This window comes from Amphiura filiformis, chromosome 9 (genome assembly GCF_039555335.1).
Source record: "Amphiura filiformis chromosome 9, Afil_fr2py, whole genome shotgun sequence".
NCBI lineage: Eukaryota > Metazoa > Echinodermata > Ophiuroidea > Amphilepidida > Amphiuridae > Amphiura > Amphiura filiformis.
In genome coordinates this window covers 2,475,690-2,501,746 of record NC_092636.1, presented here as the reverse complement: position 1 = coordinate 2,501,746, position 26,057 = coordinate 2,475,690, and the positions used below count along the sequence as shown (strand labels likewise).

Below are 26,057 nucleotides of genomic sequence, written 5' to 3'. Positions count from 1 at the left end.
TGCTGCTACACATGATTTTGAAAATGTCATATGTTGACAAAAATCCTTATTCCATGAAGATATGGACTGGATGCTTTTAGGATTGTTAAAAGTACATATTTGTCTCTGACTTGTTTCCTCAGGGAAATAACTACACATTGTATGACAAAGACATTCATAATGATTATGAATTTGGTGATTTATTATTGAATAGATTGAAAGCCTGGCTAATGGAAGAATAAGAAAGAAAAATTGATAATAGAATTTGCAAGAAATGTCAAATATGTGTTCACATTTCTTAATGTGTGCGTAGGCTTATGCTTGTTTCATTCTGTCAGGCCGCTGAACGCCATCAGTGTCAGCGACGTGACTCTGAAAGCAATACCGCTGTCCTCATTGCGTTCTGATGTCAAAATCGTCATCAGACTTCAGAGTGGCAAAGTGGCATGAGATTATGAAAGCAGCAATAGACACATAACGGCCATCTAAAAATAGGGACGAAATTAACTAAACCCGGGAACTAAACTGCCATGATAAATCCACCATAGATTATATATAAGATTTCATGTTACGTGACATAAACATTACATCTGTCGGGAGTGGTCTATTATTAATGCAGGTATAACAAGAACCTGTTTGCGGGACTTGTTATTCACACGTAGTTCCATGTGAGCCGTACAAAGACATCAGACACCACTTCTTCACAACCGAATCGATCCTAGGATTAGTTCTACTAAGCAATTGCCTCAGTTTCAAATAGACATGCAACAAAAAACAAATTGTATACACTTATTTGGCTAGGTCTATTTGAAATGTAGTTATTTGTCTTCTATTTTTAGACTCCTGGCTCAACATTAAGTTTGGCGAGAAAATTGATACTCCTAAAATTTCTCATGAAGCAGATAGCTTTGTTTACTCCAAATATGTGCACTACTGTGCGGTGCTTGCATATTTCAGGGATGGATGACGTTCAACACCCACTCCCCCTCAAAAACTTAACCAGTTTTAGACTAATTCTTAGTTTCATATCCTAATAGGATACTTAGGGCTCCAAGAGATTTTGCAGAAAATCAAATGAGAAAACGTTTATTTTGATAGATTGAAAATTCAAGAAGCCTACAAGTAGTAATTTAGAGGCAAAAATCTGTAATATTGAAAATGTAAGATTATTGTGAGTGCCTATGTTAAGCTTATCTACTATTGATCTGTGTTGTCGAATAAAGTTCCAGATTCAGAACTTTATTACAAAATCATGGAATATGCAGAATTAATTAATCAAAAAAATTCAAAGATCAGGCCTTCCAGAATAGGTAGTCGTTACTCTGAGGCATGAAACTCAGAGTAACGACTACCTACTACTCTGAGGCATGAAACTCAGAGTAACAACTACCTACTACTCTTGAGGCATGAAACTCAGCGTAATGACTACCTACTCAGAGTAACAACTACCTACTACTCTTGAGGCATGAAACTCAGCGTAACGACTACCTACTCAGAGTAATGACTACCTACTACTCGTGAGGCATGAAACTCAGAGTAACGACTACCTATTCTGGAAGGTCTGTTGAACCTGTTCTTTGAACTTTTATATGCTCTCCCTTTTTGGAATAAAGCACTTTATTCAAAAGATTATTTGAAGTTCTAACTGAGTAAAAAGTTGTGAATGAATTAATTATAATTGTCAAATGCCAATTAGCATTTGGACAGACATTTCATACATGTTAAACTGCTCTTCTTCAGGGAAAGACAACAAAATATAAAAGCAAACAACTGAAAATTACATACTGTAGAAAAGATTGGAGAGCAATACTGGAGAGCAATAAAATTGCTTTCTGGAATAATAAAATTATGTAAATGAGCAACAACAGGACAATAGGTATTGTCCTAATTGAATTCTAATAGAAGAGGAAGAAATGAATAGAGAAAAAATAAATGAATTATGTCACTCAAAATTAAAGAGAGAAGAGTCATGCATATTACAAAACAATTATTGTAAGCCTACAAAATTACATGTGTTAAAAAAAAATTATCTGAAGAAGAAGTCGGCAGGCAATTTTATCCAAGTTCGTACAAAGCTCAAGCTCTTCAAGAGAAGTGCTTGAGATCATCAAGAGAAATTTTTTTTTATAATTTTTTTTAAGACATGTATTTTGTAGGCTTACAATAATTGTTTTGTAATATGCATGACTCTAAATCTCTTTTAATTTTGAGTGACATTAGTCCACTCATGAGTGGCATTAGTCCACTTATCTCTCTCTATTCATTCTCTTCCTCTTCTATTGACTGCAATTCTCTTGAATTTATTCTGTCAATTAGGACAATAATTGTCCTGTGGTGTTGCTCATTTAGAAAATTTTATTGCTGGATTGTTTCCAGTTTCTATCTGTAGTGAACCATCTTTCATACAGGTAAGACATGCTTATTTTGCTCCGAGCTTATTTGCTACTGAGTTCTATTTGAACTTGCCTTCAGTTTTTGCTGAACCATGAAATGGTATCAGCCTATAAGAGTGAATGTTACTAGCTTACTTACTAGCTTACTTACTAAGTTACTAGCTTACTAACTAACCATTTGGTCTGAAATGGACATATCTCTAAATGCCACGAAGGTATGACGCCATGAATGGTGTCATATGAAAGAGAAAAACATAAAGAATATAATAAAAATATTTCCAAACGTCGGAGGTCATCCAGGGGTCACAGGGGTCAAAAAAGGTCATTTTAACCGAAAATGCTCCTATTGAGCTTAAATTTAAATGCAATGATCCTTGTGACATTCTAAACATGTTTAAAACATTAAAAAAATTTATTTAAGGTCATTAAGGGGTCATAAAGGGGTCAAAGGTCAAGGTTTTCTAAATGCTCCAATTGAGCTGAAATTTAAATGCAATGATCCTTATGACATTGTAAACATTTAAAAATATTTTAAAATTCATTTAAGGTCATTAAGGGGTCATAAAGGGGTCAAAGGTCAAGTTTTTCAAAATGCTCCAATTGAGCTGAAATTTATATGCAATGATCCTTATGACATTCTAAACATTTTAAAAACATTTTAAGATTCATTTAAGGTCATTAAGGGGTCAAAGGTCAAGTTTTCCAAAATGCTCCGATTGAGCTGAAATTTAAACGCAATGATCCTTATGACATTCTAAACATATTTTAAATATTTTAAAATTCATTTAAGGTCATTAAGGGGCAATAAAGGGATCAAATGTCAATTTTCAAAATGCTTCAATTGAGCTGAAATTTAAATGCAATGATGACAGTGGTATAGGCCTACCACAATATACTGCCGAGGCCACATGGTTCAGCTATGGTGCGGTTAACGCTCTAGTTGACATGAATTTGTTTTTAAACTACAGCATGTAGTTTTCGTTGTTTGCTTTTATATTTTGTCTGTCCCTGAAGAAGAGCAGTTTATCTGCTCGAAACGTCGGTTATTTTTTTGTCTGTTTGGTTTTGTTTGACTGCTATGTGCACAGTGATTTTCATCACCTCCAGTGTACTTTTGTACTGTTTTCCTGACACTTTTGTGGGCTTTTTTTTTTTTATTTTTTAGTCAACAAACTTTGCATGTTTTGTGCCTACACTGGTTGTTTGGTTTAGCGTGTCTGTTTATATGCACAGTGATTTTCATCACTCGTTCTAGTGTACTTTTGTATTCCCATTGATCCTTGTCGTTTTTGCAGGTTTAGCACTTCTGTGGGCCTTGGAACTGGTAATTTTTGGCTATCAAACATTACCTTCTTCTTATGCCTACATTTACTGTTTTTGTCCCCCTGCGTTACCCCTGCATACTGTCTAGTCTGCATTTTACTTGTTTCCCCACATCAAGTTGGTGTACCTTGCTTTTTTCTTTCCAGTCAAAATAGTGTTTTTCTTTCATTTTACCTCATCATAATTATTTCGGATAGACTTCGTTCCTGGTAATTATTAATACAGTTGTATGATACATTTTCTGAAAGAATAACAAAATTGATATCTGACAGAAATTGTATTTTATGGGCTTAAAGACAGTTCATGAAACAAAACCAACATTTAGTTTTTGGTTGCAGCGGTAGTATTTTGAAATAACGCAACAGTCATATAAAAAAGTAGCTGATATTTGAAAGAAGCAAGACTTTTCCTCAGTCAGGGTTTGCATTGAAATTGTGACAACTGCGTTAGGACTAAGGGTGTGAGCGAGTCCCGGGAATTCGAGTCCCGCCCGATAATCCTGTTACCCGCCCGAAAAATGCGCCGGGTACCCGGGCACAAAATTACCCGAAAATCACACCCCTAGTTAGGACAAATACACTTTGTGACCTCATGTTGTAATCATGTTTTTGAGCTTGGTATTCCAGAATATGGACTGACTTTTGGGACTGGTTTTGGCCCGGTTTTGGACTGGCCTTCTCCAGTCCACAAATCATTCAAATCATAGTCCTGTGTTCCTTCATGTATATAAAATCACAGACCCTGTATGCAATGCAAAACTGACCAGTCCACAAACTACTCAAGTGCAATGAAGTGGACCAGGTCAAACCCATGGACCCTTGCCCTATAAAATAACAACTTATTGGTCAGCCAATCAGAGTGCAGAAAACTACAAGGTTTTACCAGCTCCAATATCACTTCAGTGACCAAACTTAATTGGCTGGTTACCAATAAGTATTAGCCACGTCCTGTATGTGCTGACAACGAATGGCAGTGCTTATTGAGCTGTAGAGAGATAGAGCACCTAGTTAAGAAGTATTGGCACAGCACAGAGCTTATCTGGTGAGTAAACTTTGCAGTTCACCGAAAGCCTTCACACAACCATTCAATATCAAGCGGACTGTGCACACGCTATGCTTCTCTGTACTACCAACTAGCCCTTGGATTTTACCTTGTGGATATAATATCTGTATTTCTACCAAACTTTTGTGACCTGGATTTTGTTAAGATTAACATGCCGGAATATATTTCTTTTCTTGATTTTCTTTGTGCAGACGGCTTCGTATTCTCAACAAGTGTGCCAGTATGAAGATTGAGACCCCTCTTCATAGAGCGGTAAGTAATGCCTGCCTAGTTTGGTTGGTTGGTTGGTTGGTGTAGTTTTTTGGGGTGGACTATGGGGTAAAAGTCAATGCAAGGCCACATGGACTGGTCATTATGTGTGATCACTGTGTGGTGTGCATAATAATATTATTATTACAAGCATGCATAGTCTGGGCTGATGGTTCTTATAAATGTCCTAGCTATGAATAATACAGTATAAGAAATTTTAAAAAACTTGATCTAAATTACTTAAGTTGATTCATCATACTTCATAATCATAGGTGTATAAATGTATTTTTTCATACTTTTATTTATTTATTGTTTGTTTGTTTGTTCGTTTGTTACCGGACCCCTTTTCTGTATGTCAAAAATGAACCAATTTTTCTTCTAATCATATATTATTTCAAAAAAATATTGACAACAATTGATTTAGTTGGGTTGTTTTTTATGTGACCAAAATTTCCAAGATTGTTTTACCTGTTATGTTTGAAGGGACATAATAATTGTTATAAATGGATGTGCGTTTGATTTGTAAACGTCCTGTTAATTAACATAATTAGGCACAGGGGGTTTGGTTTCATAATTAATTATGTGCAATATAATATTTTTATGTGTTTCTTATGCTTATTTCTTGCTATAATGTATTTTGATAACTTTTATGTGTAATAGTAAATATTTTGATGTTCTAAGATTGTAAAAGGTAATGCAATTTGGCTATTTGCCACAATGTTATTTTGAATAAATATGAAATGAAATAAAAAAATAATCTCATAAGTGTTTGCCATAATACTAATAATGCATTTTTAACTGCCCAGAACTTGATACAGCATGACATGCCATGTGAATGTGATGCAGAGAAACTAATTTTGAATATGAAACATTAATATTCAGATGAGTGTATTTATACCATTATATTAACCTATTACTACAGCAACAATAGGTACTTGAGAAAATTGGCATGGTATGACATGTGAGATATCAAGTAAATATTTTGAATTTACAAAAATATAGTTTTAAGCTTCAAAATCTATGCATTTCTATTGAAAATACAGAGCCAGTGGGAAAATGTCACATGGCTTAGCAAAATGTACAAAGCAGCAATAGATTTTATGATAATACATTTGTATAGAGCATAAAGCTTTATTATTATTAAGTTTTAAGAAGTCATTTCAATGTTACAGCATTCAATAATATATTTTGATTCTTTGGAAAAAAAATCCATTATAAATGGATCATTAATTCTGGATTATGGGCCTTTACTTGTGCCGGATTTGCATACATTTGGAATTTGATCAAAGGTAGCGAATAAAATGGCCATGAAGGAAAAATGTTGAACAAGGCAAAAGGGAGTGTGGCTTTCGGTCCTTTCTTTTGTGGGTTGGAAAATAAGGCGTGATGCGTCCGAAAAGTTAGTGTGAAAGATTCAGTGATAGGATTGTATTTGGAGAGCTTGTCTTAGATGGAGGGATAAAACATGCCACATAATGACTTTAATTGGACTTTGAGATCATTACAGAAGCTCTCAAATGCATTGCACCAAGTGCTTCAGTGGGTTCAGAACTACAAGCTTGAGGCTGCAAAAATTGAAAACAATTTTAATCACATTCATAATCATTTTTACAAAAAAATTAATTCTGTGGCAAGAGAAACCAAACAGGGCATTGGCCTCGTGGTGACCTGGGGTCTTGAGAGACCATTTTGCTGGGGAGACAGTGTTATGAGGTTTCTCAAGACTGGAATAAATGCATGGATGAAAATTTTCCTTGTTTTGTGGCAATACTGCTGACAGCTAGTAACAGGTATTGCAATAAATATTCATTAAATCCAAGTCTATTTCACCACATATCCTATAGCAATGTTGCAATTTAACATAGGTGCAAAATTAAGGCTAAATATTGGTGGCAAGTCTCACAAACTATCTTGGATTGATACATTTATCACACACTATAAAATTACAAATTTTCATAAACTATTCATTTTTGTGCTTTTCGCACTTAAAAATTAACATGTAGTGCGAAAATAAAAACAAAAATTATCTTCTATGAATACATGTACATCAAAATGTGCCAAAATTTAACAATTTTAAACGCTCAAGCTAAGCAGCTCAAAATGTGACAAAATATGAACAATTTCATAAATGCGAACATTACCCTTTCTGCAATATAATATAAAGGGTTATTAATGGACATAAACTCAATGATTCTGACCCTCTTCCATGCTCTAGATCCCTAGTTCCATACCAGTTCCAAGCATGTAGCTTTCAATCATTATTTCTATAAAATTTGATGTTTTATCCAGAATTTCACTCTGAATAAGTAATGGTCCATATGTGACAAATATGGAAATTTTGCCAATAATTATTTTTGATTATTATCACATTTACAGGATAAATAGTTGTAACAAAGAGAATCTTTCATTATCCATCTCCTGGTGGGCGTACTTTGCACTGGCTGAAACCCATTTGCTGAAAGTTAATGAAGTGAAGCAAATTAATGATAATTTTAAAATAGTGTCAAATATTATGAAAATTTCATTTGCATTGATCATGTTGACAAACTGTTGCCACCAGGGAGTCAAGAGTTCACTGCAATAATGATTTGATTTAAATATAATTTGACCATCTGGAATAATGAGTTTAATTTAATGCTCATGAACTTGAAGTTGAGCCTAGTTAGGGGTCCTTTGTGGTTTTTATATCAGGGGATGGTAATCCCAGGCCTAAGTAATATCATATCCCTGGCACAAGGTCAAAAATACTGCAACAAATTCAGAATATTATTATATCTTTGGTAATTTGTAGCATACCCAGAATAAAATATCAGCTTTTGTAACCATTATGGGTTCTGTAGGTTTGAACTGTGGCATTGGGAGATGAGTCTGTTATAGGAAACTAGAATCCCATGCCTTCAACTGTGCCAGATTCATGCAGGATCAAAACATATCAAAATAGCTAAATAAAACTTGGCAATCCCATATCCTAATCCGTTTATAATTTGATGAAAAATTGTGACATTTTGATAGAAATTCAATACATGAGGGTTTGAAAGACTTGCTGAATGAATATGGATTCTCTCAGTTTGTGCTTATTAAATCTATGGTTTGTGGCAGATTTTACACAAAAAATGATATGTTGATGCAAATTTGTACAGAAAATCTGTTAATTGATTGAATAATGTTTATTTTAATTTCCTATAACATGGATGGTATTTACGATTTTGTTGGTTTAGAAATCTTGTTGGCATTTCAGATCCACATGGCAAATTGTAATTTAAATTTATAATTTTGTATGTAAACAAACAAAACTAAAAAGTTGAAGCTTGCAATCATTACTTGAGTATTAATTGATTGTTTCCTTGCTTTAGATCCAACCACAGTGTGTTTACTGACCCAATCGCATTGACACAACCAATGTGTTATAGACCCAATCTCATTAACACATCCAGGGTGAAGTTGAGTAATTAACATCATTAACCTTTCCTGTTTCTTAATTAATATGATGATCTTATGACTTGCTATGTCATTCTGGTAGCTACTTGGCCTATAACACAGCGCTCAATAAAACCTGAACAGAATAAGTTTGGCAACTTTGGTTGTAGGAAAAAAAATGTTTGAAAATATGTCACTGACGTCAGGGAGTAGATTTCAATGGAGCAAAGCACTTTCTTTCATGGACTTTGTTTGTGCATTATTGTTTACTATGTGATTTCATTATTTGGAATATTGCCTACATTATTAAAGTTGCTAAGAAATAATTATTTTAAAGAGAATTTTCAAAGCTTAAAGCATAGGTGTGAAATCAGTGGTGACAGAATTGAAATCTTCTTCAAGGGATTTGTCGGGCTCATCTGTTTCCATTAATTCTTCTTACAGTGTAATCACAATCAAAATGTGTCATCTGTTGTAAAGAAATTGTTAAAGCTGATTAAACTTTTGTAGGGATGCCAAATTTTTAGATAGGGTTTAATTTTTGACTAGGTCATTTTGTGTTCACTTCATCAAGGTGTGTTATGGATATCTAGGCACAAAATGTACGTACCTTGTAAAGTTGTAAACCCTGCATCTGAAATACTGGTTTTCATACTGCTGCATAAGATCACAATGTAGGCATATGTGCATGGAAGAGCATAGCTCAAAAATGCTACTATATGAAGAAAAAAATTATGCGCAACACTCCTGGAGTCATTCACTCAGGGTATCCCATTGGATTTCTAGGCCACAATGTTGACACAAAATGCCGTCTCCTAGACAGTATGTCCAGCGATGCTGCTCAAAAGCCACTCTCCTCCCTCCTCAGGCCTAGCTATCATGATCAATATGACAGAATTTTATAATCGGCCAATTCACCGCCATGCCCTTATGACCCATCCATAGTTGGTTGTCTTTGGTTGTGTCTCCTATCATACCAATTAGATAAATATCAGGAGGAGTTCCCACACTTAAATTCCACTTGGATTGTTACTTGTACGGAGTGTTGCTTATTCTACAACTTTTGGGCCCAAGTGGTGATTTCTCAAGCAGATGCCAAAATTTTCCCCCAAAGACTGTCGTTATGGAGAGCCTTTGTCCAACTTTTTTTCCCAGCATTTTGTTAAAGAATAACAAAATTAAAAATTTGATTGAAATCAGCAAATCATACATGGCTTTTATTGCAGAAAGCTAAGCATAAAGAAGAAATTTTGCTCATTTGTATGGAAATCTGGCAACTCTGGTTCATTCATATACCTTGGGAGCTAGTTATCCAGGGTTCTCAGTTTGTTTTAGCCAAATTTTCCCAAACATGCAGGGGAGATTACTCCTCTTCCATGTTATTATGATTTTGCATTGTTTATTTTCAAAACTCTATGAAATGTTTATTATTAAGAGCAATGAATATGTCACCAACCCATTGACATATCTATAGGCCAAAAGAAATTCAAATAGTAGAAATAATATCATAAACTGTATGATCTTTTTGATATGGAGATAGGCCTAATGAAATAATATAAAGTTCATGACCTTTTTGAGATGATCAATCTTTCCAAATGTGATCCATGAGCTCTAAACATTATGTGAAGACAACTTTATAGCACATGCGAGATGTTGGCAAATGAGTTGTAGACATCTTTCATCTCTGTGTACAATCCCCATCATAAACTTTTTTGGCAATGAGATGTGGAAAATGTTGGCACAAATTAATGTACCACAGGCACAGATCAGAGATATTGGTGAACAAACCCTCTATAACATGTTTATACTAGTAATACTGTAGTTCAGAATCAATGATACGTTGCCATGGTACTAACATAAGTTGCCTTATTGGCTGGTTTTCAACTTTTTCTAGTTGTACATCTGGGTTTGACATTCTATCAGACCTCGCCCCTAAAACTGTATACAGTTGTAACTTGTAAGTTCCTTCTGGCCCCCTAAAACTGTATACAGTTGTAAGTTCCTTCTGGCCCCCTAAAACTGTATACAGTTGTAAGTTCCTTCTGGCCCCCTAAAACTGTATACAGTTGTAAGTTCCTTCACTAGATATCTGGTTCCACCAAGTCCAGTAATCAACCATGCCAGTTGAACTTACAAGATTAAATGACTATTTAAATTCTTCATTTAAAATTAAATTAAATATTGTCATTGGGTTTCATTGAGAATGACAATGGCTCCTGGTCTGCTGTAGGTTTTTAGAGTAATAATATTTAGCTGACCTCTAGGTCACTAATGATGCCCCTTATTAATATTATATTATTTTTAATCGCAAATATATCCAAGCCTGCACAAAATGTCATAATTTTACACGGGTGGGGGGGGGGGGGGCAATGGGCAACTAGTAAGAAAAGTCACAACTAATTTTTAGTTGTGCAAAAGTTACATAAATTGCTCTACAAAACTGCATCCTTGGATGGAAGCACAATGACAAATTTTCAGGGGGGGGGGGGGTTCTGGTTTGGTCACCTTTTCCATCTAGGCCTATATCAAGGATGAAAACTCTGTGGAATTTGAATTTCAGTAGACAATCTTTTGGTGTGTATTACATTAGTACATATACAAGGTCATTCCCCCACATCCCTAGGAGCACACTATTATGAAGTTCATGGTTATTAAGGTCCAGATGTCTAGTCTTTCCACAGGGAATCACATGTCTTGTACTCAGGAAGCATTCTACTTTGAAGCCTGTGGAGGAAACTAGAAAATGCCTCAACTTGACCATGCATGTGGACCAGTCTAAGTGGGAACATAAAGATGGCCATACTCTACAAAGTGTTGATTTAACAAATTAAGTTATGGATCTCGGTAAACCAAAAAGGGGTTAGGATTACATGTTGAACTTGAGAATTCAAATTGCCAATTGAATCTAGTTATGCACCGAAACTAGGCTGTTAAAATAGCGCTGTTAAAATAGCGGACGTAAGCTTAGGGAATTCCATGAAATGGTGTAAGCTTTTCATGCGTAGATTTATCCAAGTGGAAACTATCGCAATGTTAGAAGGGCTAATAACGTCAAAGTACTGTCTGGGTATAGAGAGTGAGTCAGAAATCATAAATGTTATGAAAATGATGTGTAGACGTGCCGGAAATTCTCCCCATGATGGCAGCTTCAGAGGATATACATGCTGTTGAAACAAGGACTATGTTTCTCTAGGGCACCACCAGACATTGGGTAATTTTTTTTGTATAAATGTCAGGTTGGCTTGTTAATTTAAAAGAGATTATTTTACGAGACAGAAAATAACAAATTTGAAGTGTGGGTGTAGTACATATTATTAGAAACATAAATTGCTTATTTTAAGAAAATGAGATGGATTGGATTTACGAGTGGAGGATGAGTGTTTTTCTGCCAATTCTTTTTTGTTTGAACATTTCGTGGAGGTCACGAACGAAACTAACATTTTGTGTATTTGACTAATATAACTCTTGAAATATTGATGTTGTTTTTTCATGTAAAAAACATACCTCTTTCTTCAATTGTAACATTTTAACATTTGTTGCCTGATTTACGATCAGGTCACAGTTTATGAAAATGTTTTATTACCATTTCAAAATGCCACAAATCAAGTATGAAATAAAGTATGAAATTCCATAGAAAATAACTCCCACAACCTTGTAGAAGTCAGCAGTTTACTAGTAGTGTAAGCTTTTGTGGGTGTGAGGTTGGATACTAAAACCACAGATGGTTTAGGTCGAAGTGGCTAGAATACTTTGGTTAGGTTTTGTAGAGAGGATACCTCAATTGGCACACCAAATTCATTGTCAATGTTATACCTGCATTTCTTTCAACACCTATACCAACACCTCCACTGAAATATACAGGGCTGCATGGATCGATGCAATCCCAAAATAGTCAACCAAAATTTCACCAATCTATGGGGTACTATAAGGGTCAGCGATATCCCAATAAGCTAAGGCTAACTCAATCAATCTACGGAGGGCTGTGAGGGTCAGTGGTATCCCAATATAGCAAAGGCCAACTCAGTGCAAACTAAGGAATACTACAAGGGTCAGTGGCAGCCCAATAAGCCAAGGCAAACTCAATGAAATCTATGGAGGGCTGTTAGGGTCAGTGAAATCCTAATATAAAGCCAAGTCCAACTATTAAACTCAAGGCAATTTGTAGAGGGTCAACTGGGAGTAACATCTCACCCCCTGTGTAGATAACTATTTCATGATCACTTCACAAGGTGTTCTGTACAAGTAGGCCCTGCATCATCCTTCATCCTTGTTGAGATGTCTTGCAGCAAGGACGCAAAGAAAACATTACAATTCAGTTATCGTTCATTGACCTGAGAACGAAGGAAACTTTTTTTTTTTTTTGAGATAGCTGGTGGGGAAAGATGAGTCCATTGTAATACTAGAGCAAGATTATCAACCATTTTTGTAATGCACTTTGTAAAGTTTGGTGATGCATTTCACACATTTTCTGTTGTTCTGACTGAAAAGTTGTGAAATCCAAACAGAGCTTTTGGTGACCTTTGTGTCATTACACTCATCTTTTATACTTCTCTACCTTATCGTTTCTTTGTTTTTCTTTGTTTCTTTGAACAGAAAAAGAAAAGAAAACATTTGTCACCAACTCACCATTCAAATGTGTTGTCTCTTCCTTTGTTCAATTTGTACTTCTTTTTTCTAACTCTGAAAAGAAATAATCGGCACTATTCAATGTATGACTGCACTATTCAATGTGTGACGTGCCCTTCTTTATTCTATGTATGATTTTCTAGTTTGTTGTTGATGAGTTATATGTGTGGTAGAAAGTCAGTAAACATGGTGATTTTCAGGTGGTCCTTTTGAGTCACATAATTTCTATGGAAATGTTTTGATTGCATTTGAATTCATTATCTGGTTCTCCAGTAGAGTTTGCTTTTCAAAGTATTACTACTTGTCTTGGATTGTGGCTTCTAGAGGCCACTCTGCATAATAAAATAATTTAACCATTTAGTCACTTCATCATAAGAGGTTCCCCTTTTGAAATGAAATGAGCAGCAAAATGTAAATTAAATCAGTGATTCTGAGGTAAATCTAAATAGACAGTGGAATTTGGATTCAGGGCGATTTTAGTAAAGCCATGATGTATGATTTCTATCAAATTTTAATTTTGATATTCTTTACTCCAAATGCTGTTAGGAAATAATTAAAAACAGGGAAAATATGACACAACATCCAGGAAATGAAAGGTTTCTGTCCAGGAAAGGGCAGAATAGTAAGGTTAGGTGAAAGAAACCCCACTGACTATTTTGGCCATTTAACATGACGTTCTGCGGGGAACTTAATGTTTGAAAACGACATTCAAAATTGCTCTGTTGACCTACAAACAGGCAAACACTACAACTTTGGCTGATTCTATTTAGTTGTAAGTTGAGACAAACATTACAAATAGGCCAAAACATCAGGTTTTAACAAAGATCGTACATCATGTCTTTATTGCTTCAAATCTAGAGATTGGTTGATTCAGAAGGTTGCCCATGTCAGTTTACCCAATGCAGATTGCATGCATTGAATTGAATTGTTCATTATTTGTTGCGCTAAATTTAGTTGGCCGTTATACATAGAAATGACCAAAACAAACAGAAAACAGATGCAAACAAATATGAAGTAAGGGGCCTCAAGTATTGCCATACAATAGCACCATGGCTCAAGTATAGGGCTCTTGTGGGGGTCTAATCCTTAAGTCAAATTGAACCAATTCCTTCAGTGGATGGTAATGTAAAATCAACACTACTTGAGACTCGTTCTAAGGACCTCCACTAACGGTTTCAGTTTGAACGGAATATGCATGATTCCAAATTTCCAGATATGTCTTCTCGTTGTTGGTTTCTTTTCTCTTTTTTCCCCTTGCCTTTTTTTTCAAATTAGTAATGTAGTGAAATTATGGTCAGCCTATGAAGATATGAATTGGATTTAGTACTTGCAATGGTTCTGAAACAGACATTTTGATATAGAGTGTATGCAATCACAGATTTTCAATATCTGTGATGCAATATGACGGCACTCATGACAGAGTATTCCTCATTTCAATAAAATTCTGTCTTCCATAAGGCAATTCACATGATAATACAATAAAATGGGTCATGGGTCATAGACCTGGTTGTGGAATCCATCTAGAGGACCTGTCCCTCTGTCATTACTTGTTACATTGAAGGTTGGAACCAGAGAAATACTGCTACTAAAAAAATTTTTTTAAAGAAGTTAAACATTCTGGGATTTTTTTTCAAAGCTGGATAAAGTTGTACATTTTGATTACTGTTGCTTCTATTGAACAGCCAGGGACATATTGAATTAATATGCATTGCTAGCTGTTCAATAGAAGCAAAAGTAATTAAAATGTACAGCTTTATCCAGCTTTGAAAAAAAAATCTCAGAATTTGTAACTTTTTTTTTGGTTTATTGCATACATTCTATTATAGGGGAAGTTTCATATCTTGTAATTTGCCTGTGAAGAAAATGTATCAAGCTTTGTGGATTTTTTGGAGAAGAAAGTAAATCAGTCTTACAATAGATAGCTATGTCATGATTGTTATCAGTCTGAGTTAAACAAAGGAAAAGTGATTTTTAGATCATCATTTTCTCGTTTGTTTTTGTCAAAAGATGACTGATTTCCAGATCATCATTTCTTGTTTGTTTCATGTTTAATTGAAAAATGAGTTGAAACAAAATTGAAATTGCCAATAGGAAGTTGTTGAAAAATGACTCTTATGAGCCGCAATTAGGTCTTATGAACCGCGATCACAGTCATTCCTTCGGTGAGCGACCTACCGCAGACACTGAATAACTTCCTGATACGTGAAATAGGGAAAAAACGTAAATGAGTTAAAGTACTTTACAATTCATGTGATCACATTGATGGTAAACAACACATGTTATAGGAATTAGTACATTGATGTATTGTCATATTGATTGAAATTGTCATATGATGTACTGTAAACCAGGTCTATTCAAGTTTGGAAATAAAGTAATGTTTTTCGTGGACAATTATGTAATAAAAAAATATGAATACAACGGGCAAATATTATTAATTACTTGTACACGTATACATGTAGGCCTATCAGGGCAGGAGGGTGGGGTGGTAACCAGTGTTTACCATATTTACTCTCTCTGGAATTTTGGTGCGCCAAATGAACCATTTTCTCCCAAAATTGGCCCAATTTTGGCTCAGTAATTCCTAAATTGACTAATTGTAATACAGCATTGCAAATTTGTGTGCGCCAAATATAATTTTCACAAGTGCATGAGGAATTGTTGTCAATTTTGATGTCTTCCACTGGAGGAAACGGATGCTTTTTGGTGAGGAAAATAGGAAGTGTCAGTTTACTACTAGTTGTATTGTTTTCTTGATTGTATCTTGTCTCATGCATGGTATCTGTCAGATTTAGCCTTTCTTTGGAATCAAAAATCCATATATCTTCTCAGATTTTGCCACTCTACTGAACAAGATCATTTAAAGTATTGATGTCATCTTAAAATCTTCAGTATTGATCGGTGGTATATTTATTCGCTATCAAGGACTAATTTGTTTCCCACGTAATGATGAAAAGGACCATTTGAGGATGAAGTCATCTATTCAATGTGAATATTTTTCTACAGATGCATTTTGACCATGTTCGGAAAATAACATTCACCTGCCTGATGACCAGCTTACTTACTCATGAGGTTATTAGGTAAATGTTTAAGAGGAAATATCTATGTCGAACCAGAAACCCACAATTTCCTGCCGAAATCAAGGTCTGCTGTTTTTGGTGACAAAAGGATGGTTCACTGCATCGCAGGAAAACATTTTGTGTTGTGGTATTATCAGTTATTGTCCGTGCACAGACCCATGATGATGTTGCATATTATGGCTTCTTGGTATTAAATGTTGAATGTTTTAGCTACATTTGCTCATTTTAGTTTGAGAGTTTGCGGAGAGGAACATTTTTCCCAAATCAAGGACTTCTGTTTTGTGATAAGATGATGGGATACAGGAAAGCATGGTATTGAACATGTTGAATACTAAGGCGTACAACCAGTGGTAGTGTTTTGATACCACTGTCAGATAGTGTCAGGATAACAGCTTGTCCGTTTGGTAATAATCCTGAACATTTGAATCAAACATTTTGCTCACACGCTCCAGAAGTTGCAGAGACACACATTTTTCCATGTTCATGCATATTTATGATTAGGTGGTGTGCTTGGTCACTTCTCTAATGGGATTTTACTTCACTTTTTGGTGGATTTATCTCATTTAATGGATTTTATAACAGAAAATACCAGTATCATGAGTCAACTAGCAGTAGTGTTTCTCCATGTCAACATCCGATATGTTGTAAGTACCGTATCGCTAATTCTTCATGGTTTAGAACTTGTCTAAAGCTGCTGGTACGGAGTGTAGTGTACATTCATAACACTGGCTCTAGTGACTGGTACCAATTCTAAGTGTAAACATTCAAACAATTTAATTTTAGAAACATATTGAAATATTAGTAGTTATTAAGATGTCAGGTCACTAAAATTATTGAGTGCACCATGCACATGCATATTGCTGCAACTTGTGAATGCCATGGAGGGGGAATGCCCCCCATCAGAACTCTTCCTCCCCAGTAAAAAAAAAAATACGGGTGCAAGCACTGTCACTGATTAATTTGATAACCAGGCAGGTTTGGTTCATCCCAGAGGAACTGCTATGGCGTGCTTCCTCTTCAAAATGGGACAATATAAATTTCATTGTTATGTGAATAAAAGAAAATGCCAAGAGGTCATTGGGTGACTAAATGTATTAAACAAGGGGTTAATGAAAATGGTAACTGGGTGAAAAAATGTAATGCTAGGGGTTAAAGAAAATGATAGATTAAGGTGGTATTGGATGCATTTTCTAGAAATAAGGAAATGCTTTGAGCATGTTTTAAACAGATTAATTGAGTAGGGTAAAGTACACTGATCAATATGCCTTTTGTTTGAAGCAAATCGGACATACGGTTTCTATACTACATCAAATTATATTTTCTTTGTATCTTATTGTTTTATCAATAATCAATATAGTTAATGAGCTAAAAGGACTGTAAAGGCTCATTAATATGTAATTTTTGCCAATATTTTGCTAAAAATCAATGCATAAATGTTCATGGTACTTTTATTTTGCATACTTTTGCCCTGAAACTTGGTCAAAGTGTTTCTAATATGTTCTAATGTATTATATAGTGAAGCCGCCCCCTCATTTGCATATTTGCATAATTAATGAGCTAATTTGCATAAATGCTAATTAATTATGCAAATTAGGTGGCTAGCTCATTAATTATGCATAAATTATCTGGAAGTCATTAGGAACACTTTGACCAAGTTTGAAACCAATATTCTGTTAAATAAAAATGTTATGAACATTTATGCATTGGATTTTAAAAATATTGGCAAAATTACATATTAATGAGCACTTTCAAGTCATATTAGCTCATTAACTGTATTGATTATTGATAAAAACAATACAATACAAAGACATTTAAAATGTATGTATTATGAAAACCGTATGTCCGATTAGCTTCAAACAAAATGCATATGGATCAGTGTTCTCTGCCCTACTCAATTAATATGTTTAAAATATAAATAGAGCACTTCCAAAATGGGTCCAGAACCACCTTAAAGGAGTGACCTCCCAACCATGTAAGTCAGTCATTAACAACCCAATAGTGCCATTCAATCAAGTAATCAAGGCTAAGATATAAACCAATTTGTTTTATTATATAAAATAATATTTGCTTCAGCTTGTGAAAGAAATTGTACTATTTGTACTAAACATAGGATATACTGTTTACCTTCAAAGTTAACTAAAAACAATATTGAATATGTCGCCCTACATTATTGATGGTATTTAAAAAGCCTTTATTTTTGTACAAGGTTGAAAATTGACAAAAAGTCACTTTGCGCAAGGTAGAATCTATATAGGGCATTCACACTATCGCAATATCTATCTGCGGATGTCCGATGTCACTGAGTGCTTAGTACTTTTTATAGTGCCTATAAAGTTGTCAGTGTAGTTACGGACAAAAAGTAGAGATAAGTTGACACGAAAAGTGTGAAGTCTCTCAAAACAAAAAGTTTACCTAAAACAAAAAGTTTACCTAATAAACCATGGCACCCCAGATGTGAACAAATATATGTTGTTGAAGAGCAGCGGTCAGTCCAGTTGGGCAGCAGTAAGCTAAAGGCCTGGATGGGTTATAGTTTATCAGTAACTAATATTTGCATAGTCCTAGAGTAAATAAATTGATGTGGTTTATCGCAAGACTTGCTGATAGTGACGTCAAGTTAACGTGCACTAGCGTACATGTCTTGTCGTGCAATATTCAGAGTTCAATCATTCATGTTAGAAAAAAATGATAGGGCCTAGTGTTCTTTTATTAATTGTAAGCCAAATTTGTAGGTTTTGAAATTTGATGCATTTTATACGTACACACTAGATTGGGAGAAACTCTGTTATTTTGTGAGTGTATTATACTTTAGCTCAAATATAGTCTAGTCCCCGGTCTAGTCATGATGTTATGAATAATGTTCAGTCTTTACCATACAGTGTCATGATAGCAACTTTCCACCACGTTGTAGATTTTACATGGAGAAAATATCATTGAAACTAGTATAATACCAGAAAACAGGCCCTATTTTAGTATTGAGGGTTTTACATGTAGGTATGCCCTCTGAATGTAAAAAGCAGGCTCACTCAAAATACTGTCCCAGCACCCAGTGATATCGTAGCCACGATGTGCATTACACCTTAGCTATTTAGGATTAGGCTTATCGCTTTTCAGAACGTCAGTGAGGTGTGGCGAAGGATTTCCACTTATTTCTGGTCTTCTTATACTACATATAGGCATACATAGTGACAGATTGTAGCTTTAGGTGTTGCTCCAACCATATTTTAACCTATGTTCACTTGGAAAAAATAGCAAGTTGCAAAATATAATAAACATAAGTTTTTTCATCATGATGGTTATCGTACATGTAGTGCTGACCCATAGTGAGCCCCTTACGACTGTCCATACATGCTTCCTATGGGCATCTATAGCAATAGTAGAACAGATTCCCTGGATTAGATTGCTAGTTGAATTCCTGGAGGAATCATTGGAGATTTACCGCAGAGATTCCGTGAGGAATGAAGGGGATTAGAATGCAGGCTTTGAGTTTGTTGTTTCAATTCAGTCCCGGAATTCAGTGTTTATCGAGTTCAGTGCATGTACGTCTGAAATTTACTTAATATCGGTAAAGGACAAGAAGTGATGAGGTGATTGAGGTCTTGTGTTTTTCCAGCACAAGCCCGTTTCTTTCAACTGTATCAAAAATAATTAGTGAAGAATTTTGTTTTGACAGGGAGCCAGGATTATACATATGAATGGCTTGACAAAATAATTTCAATTGAAGGAGCTTAACAAAATAATTTCAATTCATATGGATGGACAGAATGAAAAATAGAAGGATTGCAGTTACTGGGATTTGATACAGGCCCTTACCTATTTATAGCAATGCACACAGGAATTATTTTTTCATGAGACTGCATGTGCAGCTTTCAGTAGTACAACATGATTATATCATCATCCATAAATAATAAAATTTGCATCTTTGTGGAAATCCATGTGTGAACTTCATCTTGTAGTTGCATCGTTTTTACTCAAAGAACTAATAATCAGAGCGTGACATTATGCGGTAACCCACATAATACAATAATCTTGTGTAATTAGCAAGCTTATAATGTAACATCATCATGCTGGGATCGGGTAATACGAATTAGTGATCTGTTTGCAACAAGCATGGCTGTGGCTATATAAAGAACAGGTAAACTACGAGTTAAATATAGACGAGTTGGAGAAATGCGAGTTATCTATGTAGGGAGTTGCTATATGTCTTGAGCATTTAACTATGCCATGTTTTTGTGAACCCTGCAAATTGGCAATATTTTTTGTTAAATTTAACAATATCACATAACTATTTTCCAAATGAGTAGCAGTGATAGTGCACATTATGAGGTTTATCCTGCCCAGCGACGTCAATATTTCAAGACTTCAATAAAATTTTAACAACATTTTTATTTTGTTTTTCTTATGCAGGCTGATGACTCTGATGAGGAAGACCAGTGTGCAATTAGCAACAACTGGAAGTATCAACGCAGCTGTCGTAGATGGTCTCGTAGACTGCCAAGTGACGATCTATCGCACGACGGCACCGAACCTCACTCCCAAGAAAGCTCACCGACGCTAACCCACACAACAGTAAGGTTGCACAGCAGCAGTCGGGAGAGTATCACAACTACCGATAACGAAGGATACACGAGTACGAGTAGTTTTGATAGCCCCGCTGTAGTCCACAAGAAATATGGTCGACGACCTGCTACTACAGATGTAGGGGAGATTATTGAATCTAATAACAGGACTTCAGAATCTGTGATTCCGAAAATGGAGACCAAACCTAGGAAAGCTATTATTGAAATTTCTTCACCAGTTTTAGTGAAGAAAACAACGGGTACAGACATTAATTTTTCGAATGGCTCGCGTGACCGCATGAAAGGAGCCAAGAATCTGTTGAAAAGATTAGACAGTTTCAAGGGAAAGAGGGGGAATAGTTTTCGAAGAAAAAACAAACAAGAGAAAGAACCTGTTACTATTAGCGGACCCATTGTGACTGATGACAGTCGAATTCAACAGCAAATTGAACTGTTCAATTGTGTTGATATATTAAGACCAGAACTAAATGAGAACACTAACCCAGATGCAGTGATTATGACACCGCCTCCAATGAGAAAACGCTCCAATACCGGAGAGAAAAAGGACTTCAGCAAACGAATGGGTCGGGTTTTCTCCGAGCCTAACTCACCTGTTACACATCGTAAGGAGTTTGATTATGAGTTTGAATTCTTGAAAGAATTAGAAGACTACCATCTGAATTTGGTAGCAGACAAATTAAGCTTCTCCGATTTGGATAATAACAATGAGGAGAAGAAATCAAACGATAACTTGTTGGAAAGGAGGACTATGGGTAATAGATCACCTGAGGTGATCGGAATGCGATTACACGGGTTGTGTAGAGGTTCTTGCGGTAGTACGGGTACTTGTAGCTGCAGTTGCAGCAGTGACTCTTGCCAGGACAGCCGGGGTGGTGGTGGTTGGAAATCGACGGATGAACTCCTCAGTCCGAGTAGCACTGATGTTCCTATGACTCCTAACGACGTCTTTGACAACATGCCTCGTGCATTGCATTCCAGTTTTGAACATTTGTTATCTTCGGACACAGAGTTTGCCGAAAGTGAGTTTATGCGACAGATTCAGAATCTGAAGAACATTGGGCATCAAGGTACAAGTACTCCAACCGATAATACCACCCCTACAAATAGGACGCCAACACACAGACATTCAGATAATGCCAACCTTGCATCAAGCACTCCTAAAACACCAAAAAAACTGACACATAGAGAGTTTGAATCCGAAAAGAAGGATATTTTAATTAATATCAATAGGTTATTACAATCTGAAAAGTTAGAAGTGCCTGAGGCGGACTTTGAGGACTTTGAAGTTTTTCCTGTTCAAAGGAAGAGAACAAGGAGCAACAGTTTACCGGATACAAGGCCGTTGAAGTATAGGGATACATGTATGTCGGAATCAGGGCTCGATGACCCAGAGCTGGATGCGGAGGTTACCGACCTAAGTGCAGAGTTGGAGCAACTTTTAAATGGCATCAATGAAAGCATCCATGAAATGACGGAGAATTATAGAAGAGGTGAGTACATGCAGACTCAGTCAGTGTCAGTTCACTGACCTGTGTATAATGTGTAACTATTATGATCTGACCTTTGTGCTTTGGGATCTCATCCATAAAGCACCTGCACACAGGTAAGTGCATGTTACTGAACTTTGCATGCTATAGGGGGATGAGTTAGTTCATTAATCTACAAGCTGTATGTAATAAGTGTCCTAATGTGATCACATATTGCAATGTTCATATTCTCAGATGATGAAACTAGAGGATGATCATAAGACCAATAAAAATCAAGTATCATGTATCTTGTTGTCACAATAGTCACCTGTGCAATTTAAAGTTGTGAGTTTTGCCAAGAAGTTCATTATTTTCAATAAAATAATTTGTCAGAATAGTTCTATAATCAAATTTCATCTGATAATTCATAATGAAATAGTTGGCCCGCTCCTCACCAAACAAAATGTGACAAGAAACTTGGTATTGACTCTGTTGGTCTTGTACAAGGTTCATCAACAAGGGCAGTGAACTTGGGGAAGGGGAATACTAATGCAATGGCAGCTCAGTGATGTTGGGATGAATTAGGAGGAAGACATTGACTAGATAACTCCAGGTGTCATTAACCCACAAATATGAAGGAAGATCAAGTGTACTGATGAGACTAGTTGATCATATCGGATTCCTGGATTCATTCATTGTCAGCTGTACGTCATAGATTTCTAAGATCTTATTGCAGTAGCTAATTCTCGGGTCATCCCCCAATGTAGTGCTCTTTCTTTAAGGCCATATTCTGCCAATTGGCTCAAGAAGATGAGAATTGGCCCGAAGAATTTGAGAAAAAGTAAAGTCAATAATAAGAAGTTTGAACTTGTTATGGGTCATTGGGCCCATTTTGGGGCAACATTGCCAGATTAGCCCAAACTGAAAATCCTTTGGAAACATTACTCCAGTGTATCTCCAAAGGTGCATCTTCCCCCAACAATTGTTTTTAGAGAGAGAGAGAGAGAGACTACCCAACCCCATGGTCCTGAACTGGCCGGTCCTGAACCCACTCTCTTGGTCCCTCCCTCATTTTGATCGGCTGGTCATCAATATTGTTCAAATTTAACCTTTTTTCACTCAATGTTTTTCTTCAATATTGGATAGGAAATTGAAACATGGACCCCATTTTAAAACAAACAGGCAAACAATATAGAGAGTAAACACCATAGGTGGATGGGTTATTACAAACTTAAAACATGGGACATAAACTGTATGCACTTAAGTGAACTTTGTAATAATAGCTATGTGCCCTTAAGGGCAGGGTGCAGCTGGGTCCTTGTTACATGGTATTGTAGGGTTTGTACCTGTCAACCTGGATTTACACTTAGACCCTAGCAACCTTACAGAAAACAAATAGAGGAAAACCTTCAGGAATTTTACGCTGGATTATACAAAAAAATGGAGTTAAAAAAGTAAGCCATTTTAATCCTCTTTTCTTTTTTTTAGTTTCACCGATTTTAAGACATCTAGGCATGGATTAGTAATTTGTTTTAATTTCAGAGCATGAAATATTGGAAAATAAATCTAATATCTAAACTAAAGACATATTTTCAAGAAGTATAGAGATCTTTTTGGGCTTCCAATACTGTAAAAGTGGACATTTTAGCAGATCATTAATGTTCACGCTTTTCACACTCAATACAGCTACCACAGAAAAAAAAAGCAAATATGTTGCTTACTGCATAGGTCTGTGTACAAAATGCAAAAAGTCGCAAATTTAAAAACAAACGAAGCAGTTCAAAATAGGTAAAGTGTGAAAAATGTTTAGGCCTACACGCAAATATTGGCACTTTACAGCTGTGCAACATTGAGTATGTTAAACCAAAGGCAAAGGATTCCCAGGTTAGGATTTATCATGTCCCTTTACATTTACATAGTATGTAAAGACTAGAGATGAAGGATTTTCAGTTTAGGATGTATCATGCCCTCTAAGTTCACATTCTTTCCCGTTCTCATTTACATACTGTAGCATCGGTATGTCATGTTATATTTTAGCGCAACAGTTAACAATTGCCAGATGGCAGCGTCTGCAAGATGTTTTTTGGAGTCAATTTTTTGCTGCAAAATATTCGCCAAGGTCTCATTTGTGAGGTATGTTTTGCAGTTTTCAGATCAAATCAAAACATTCTGCAATGGGGTCATAATAATATTGTCTGCCAAACAACCAATAAAAAATCAAATTGATATACAATGAGGGAATTTTTCGCTCAATTTAAACAAAATTCAATTCAGCCAAATTTATTGTGGGAATAGGCTTGAGAATATTTAGTAGTCTGCATTTTATACAATGTACCTTTTTGTGTAACAAATGGCTGTGTAATGTAAGACAATCAAATTTGCAATTTAATCTAGAACATTTGGTAGCAAATGGAGAAAATAGATCAAATGTCACAGACTTTGTTCCTTCCAAGAAGAACATTAAATTGTCTTTCTTAGAACAGAACTTGATTCCTGTTCTACTTATTTTAATATGAGAATACTTAACAATCATTGCAATTAGTGTCTGGACTATCATGTGTGGTCATACATGTGAGCAGTCCTGGTATCAATTCAGTTCAGTTAATTGTTACCATCTTTAATTAATTCAGGAAACTGATCTAAAAATGGCAATTTGATCAAAACAAATGTTTACTAATTAACTCGCATCCTATAGGAACCCATCTGAGTTGATAATACAGGGTCTGTTTGGCCTGCTTGGCTGACTGACTCGTTAGCTGAGTCATTTCATAATGCAATTTCACCATGTATTGTAACAAGCAATGATCAGGGTGAATTAATTACCCCTGAGGGTTTCATCTCTCTTTCCCTAATCTAGAAAATAACGACATCTGGTTATTATTATAGGTGAATCTTCGCTCATTAAAAATAGTTTGCTCGCTGTACGTGAACTCCGGTACACTCTCGTTACTATCTGGCAATCTTCTTGTAGGAGATCCTCCCAGAGGTCATTGGCTCTGACAGAAGTGTGATTTGTCACAGAGTTTTCTTGATTAGTAGTCTCCTCTGGTGTCCTATAGGAAATTGCTAGCTTGTTTCACCCAAGGCTGACATTCTTTTAGCAGTAGTACCCTTCCCTCTGTATAGTGTTTGTGATGGTAGCGAAAGTATGACAGCCCTATGTAGTTGCTTATATTTGGGTCAATTTGGCAGTGGAAATGAGAATGCAACAGTAGGCAAATTTGACACTTATTGTTAATATTGGCACGTACTATCCGAAAGTATCCGAGACAAGGATTGCTTTCTTTACCTGTAACCCTAGGGGTCCATACTTAGTTAGTTCCAGTTGTGTTGCAGCTCTTTGTATACCTGGTAAGTACAGTGAATAGTGGGTGTGGTGGTAAACTGGAAACCAGCGAAGTAACATATTGCCTGTTGTAAAATGAATGGGATATGGTGGGATTCAATTGCAGCACTTCTAGATGTATACAAAATTTGAAATTAAATCTGTTATGTCACTGCCCTCTCAATTATATACTGATTTCCAAAATAGTTATTCAGCGGCTGTTTGCTTATATTGCATGTGTACGTGATACAAATTGCAATTGTATTGCTATAAAAGCATGGTTTGAATATACAGATAAAGTCAAGTTTGATGTCAGTCGGTGTTGGATTGCCTATTTGAAAGTAGCCATTATGACTTGGAGATAGTATCTTCGGTTTAATTGATCAGAGGTTGCGGATTAAGTAGCATGTTTTGAAGTATCTTGAAGAATGAAATGGAAGGCCGTGGCGATTTCAAGGTGTCTTCATAGTAAATTGTAAATTTAAAATCATGCAGTACACACATTACATGAAAACGTTACATGGTAATCTTCTTTGAAAATATCACACACAAACTTTCAC

The 26,057-nt window shown here is 35.7% G+C and overlaps 1 protein-coding gene across 1 annotated transcript in view; it reads left to right on the top strand.

The window, feature by feature from the left end:
* The window catches only part of LOC140160517 (rho GTPase-activating protein 7-like), a 176,099-nt gene that overhangs the window by 109,690 nt on the left and 40,352 nt on the right, over positions 1-26,057 (top strand). The window contains exons 4-5 of the mRNA XM_072183753.1: positions 4,949-5,009; positions 20,534-22,196. Coding sequence (XP_072039854.1) covers positions 4,949-5,009; positions 20,534-22,196 — 1,724 coding nt within the window. The remainder of the gene's footprint in view (positions 1-4,948; positions 5,010-20,533; positions 22,197-26,057) is intronic.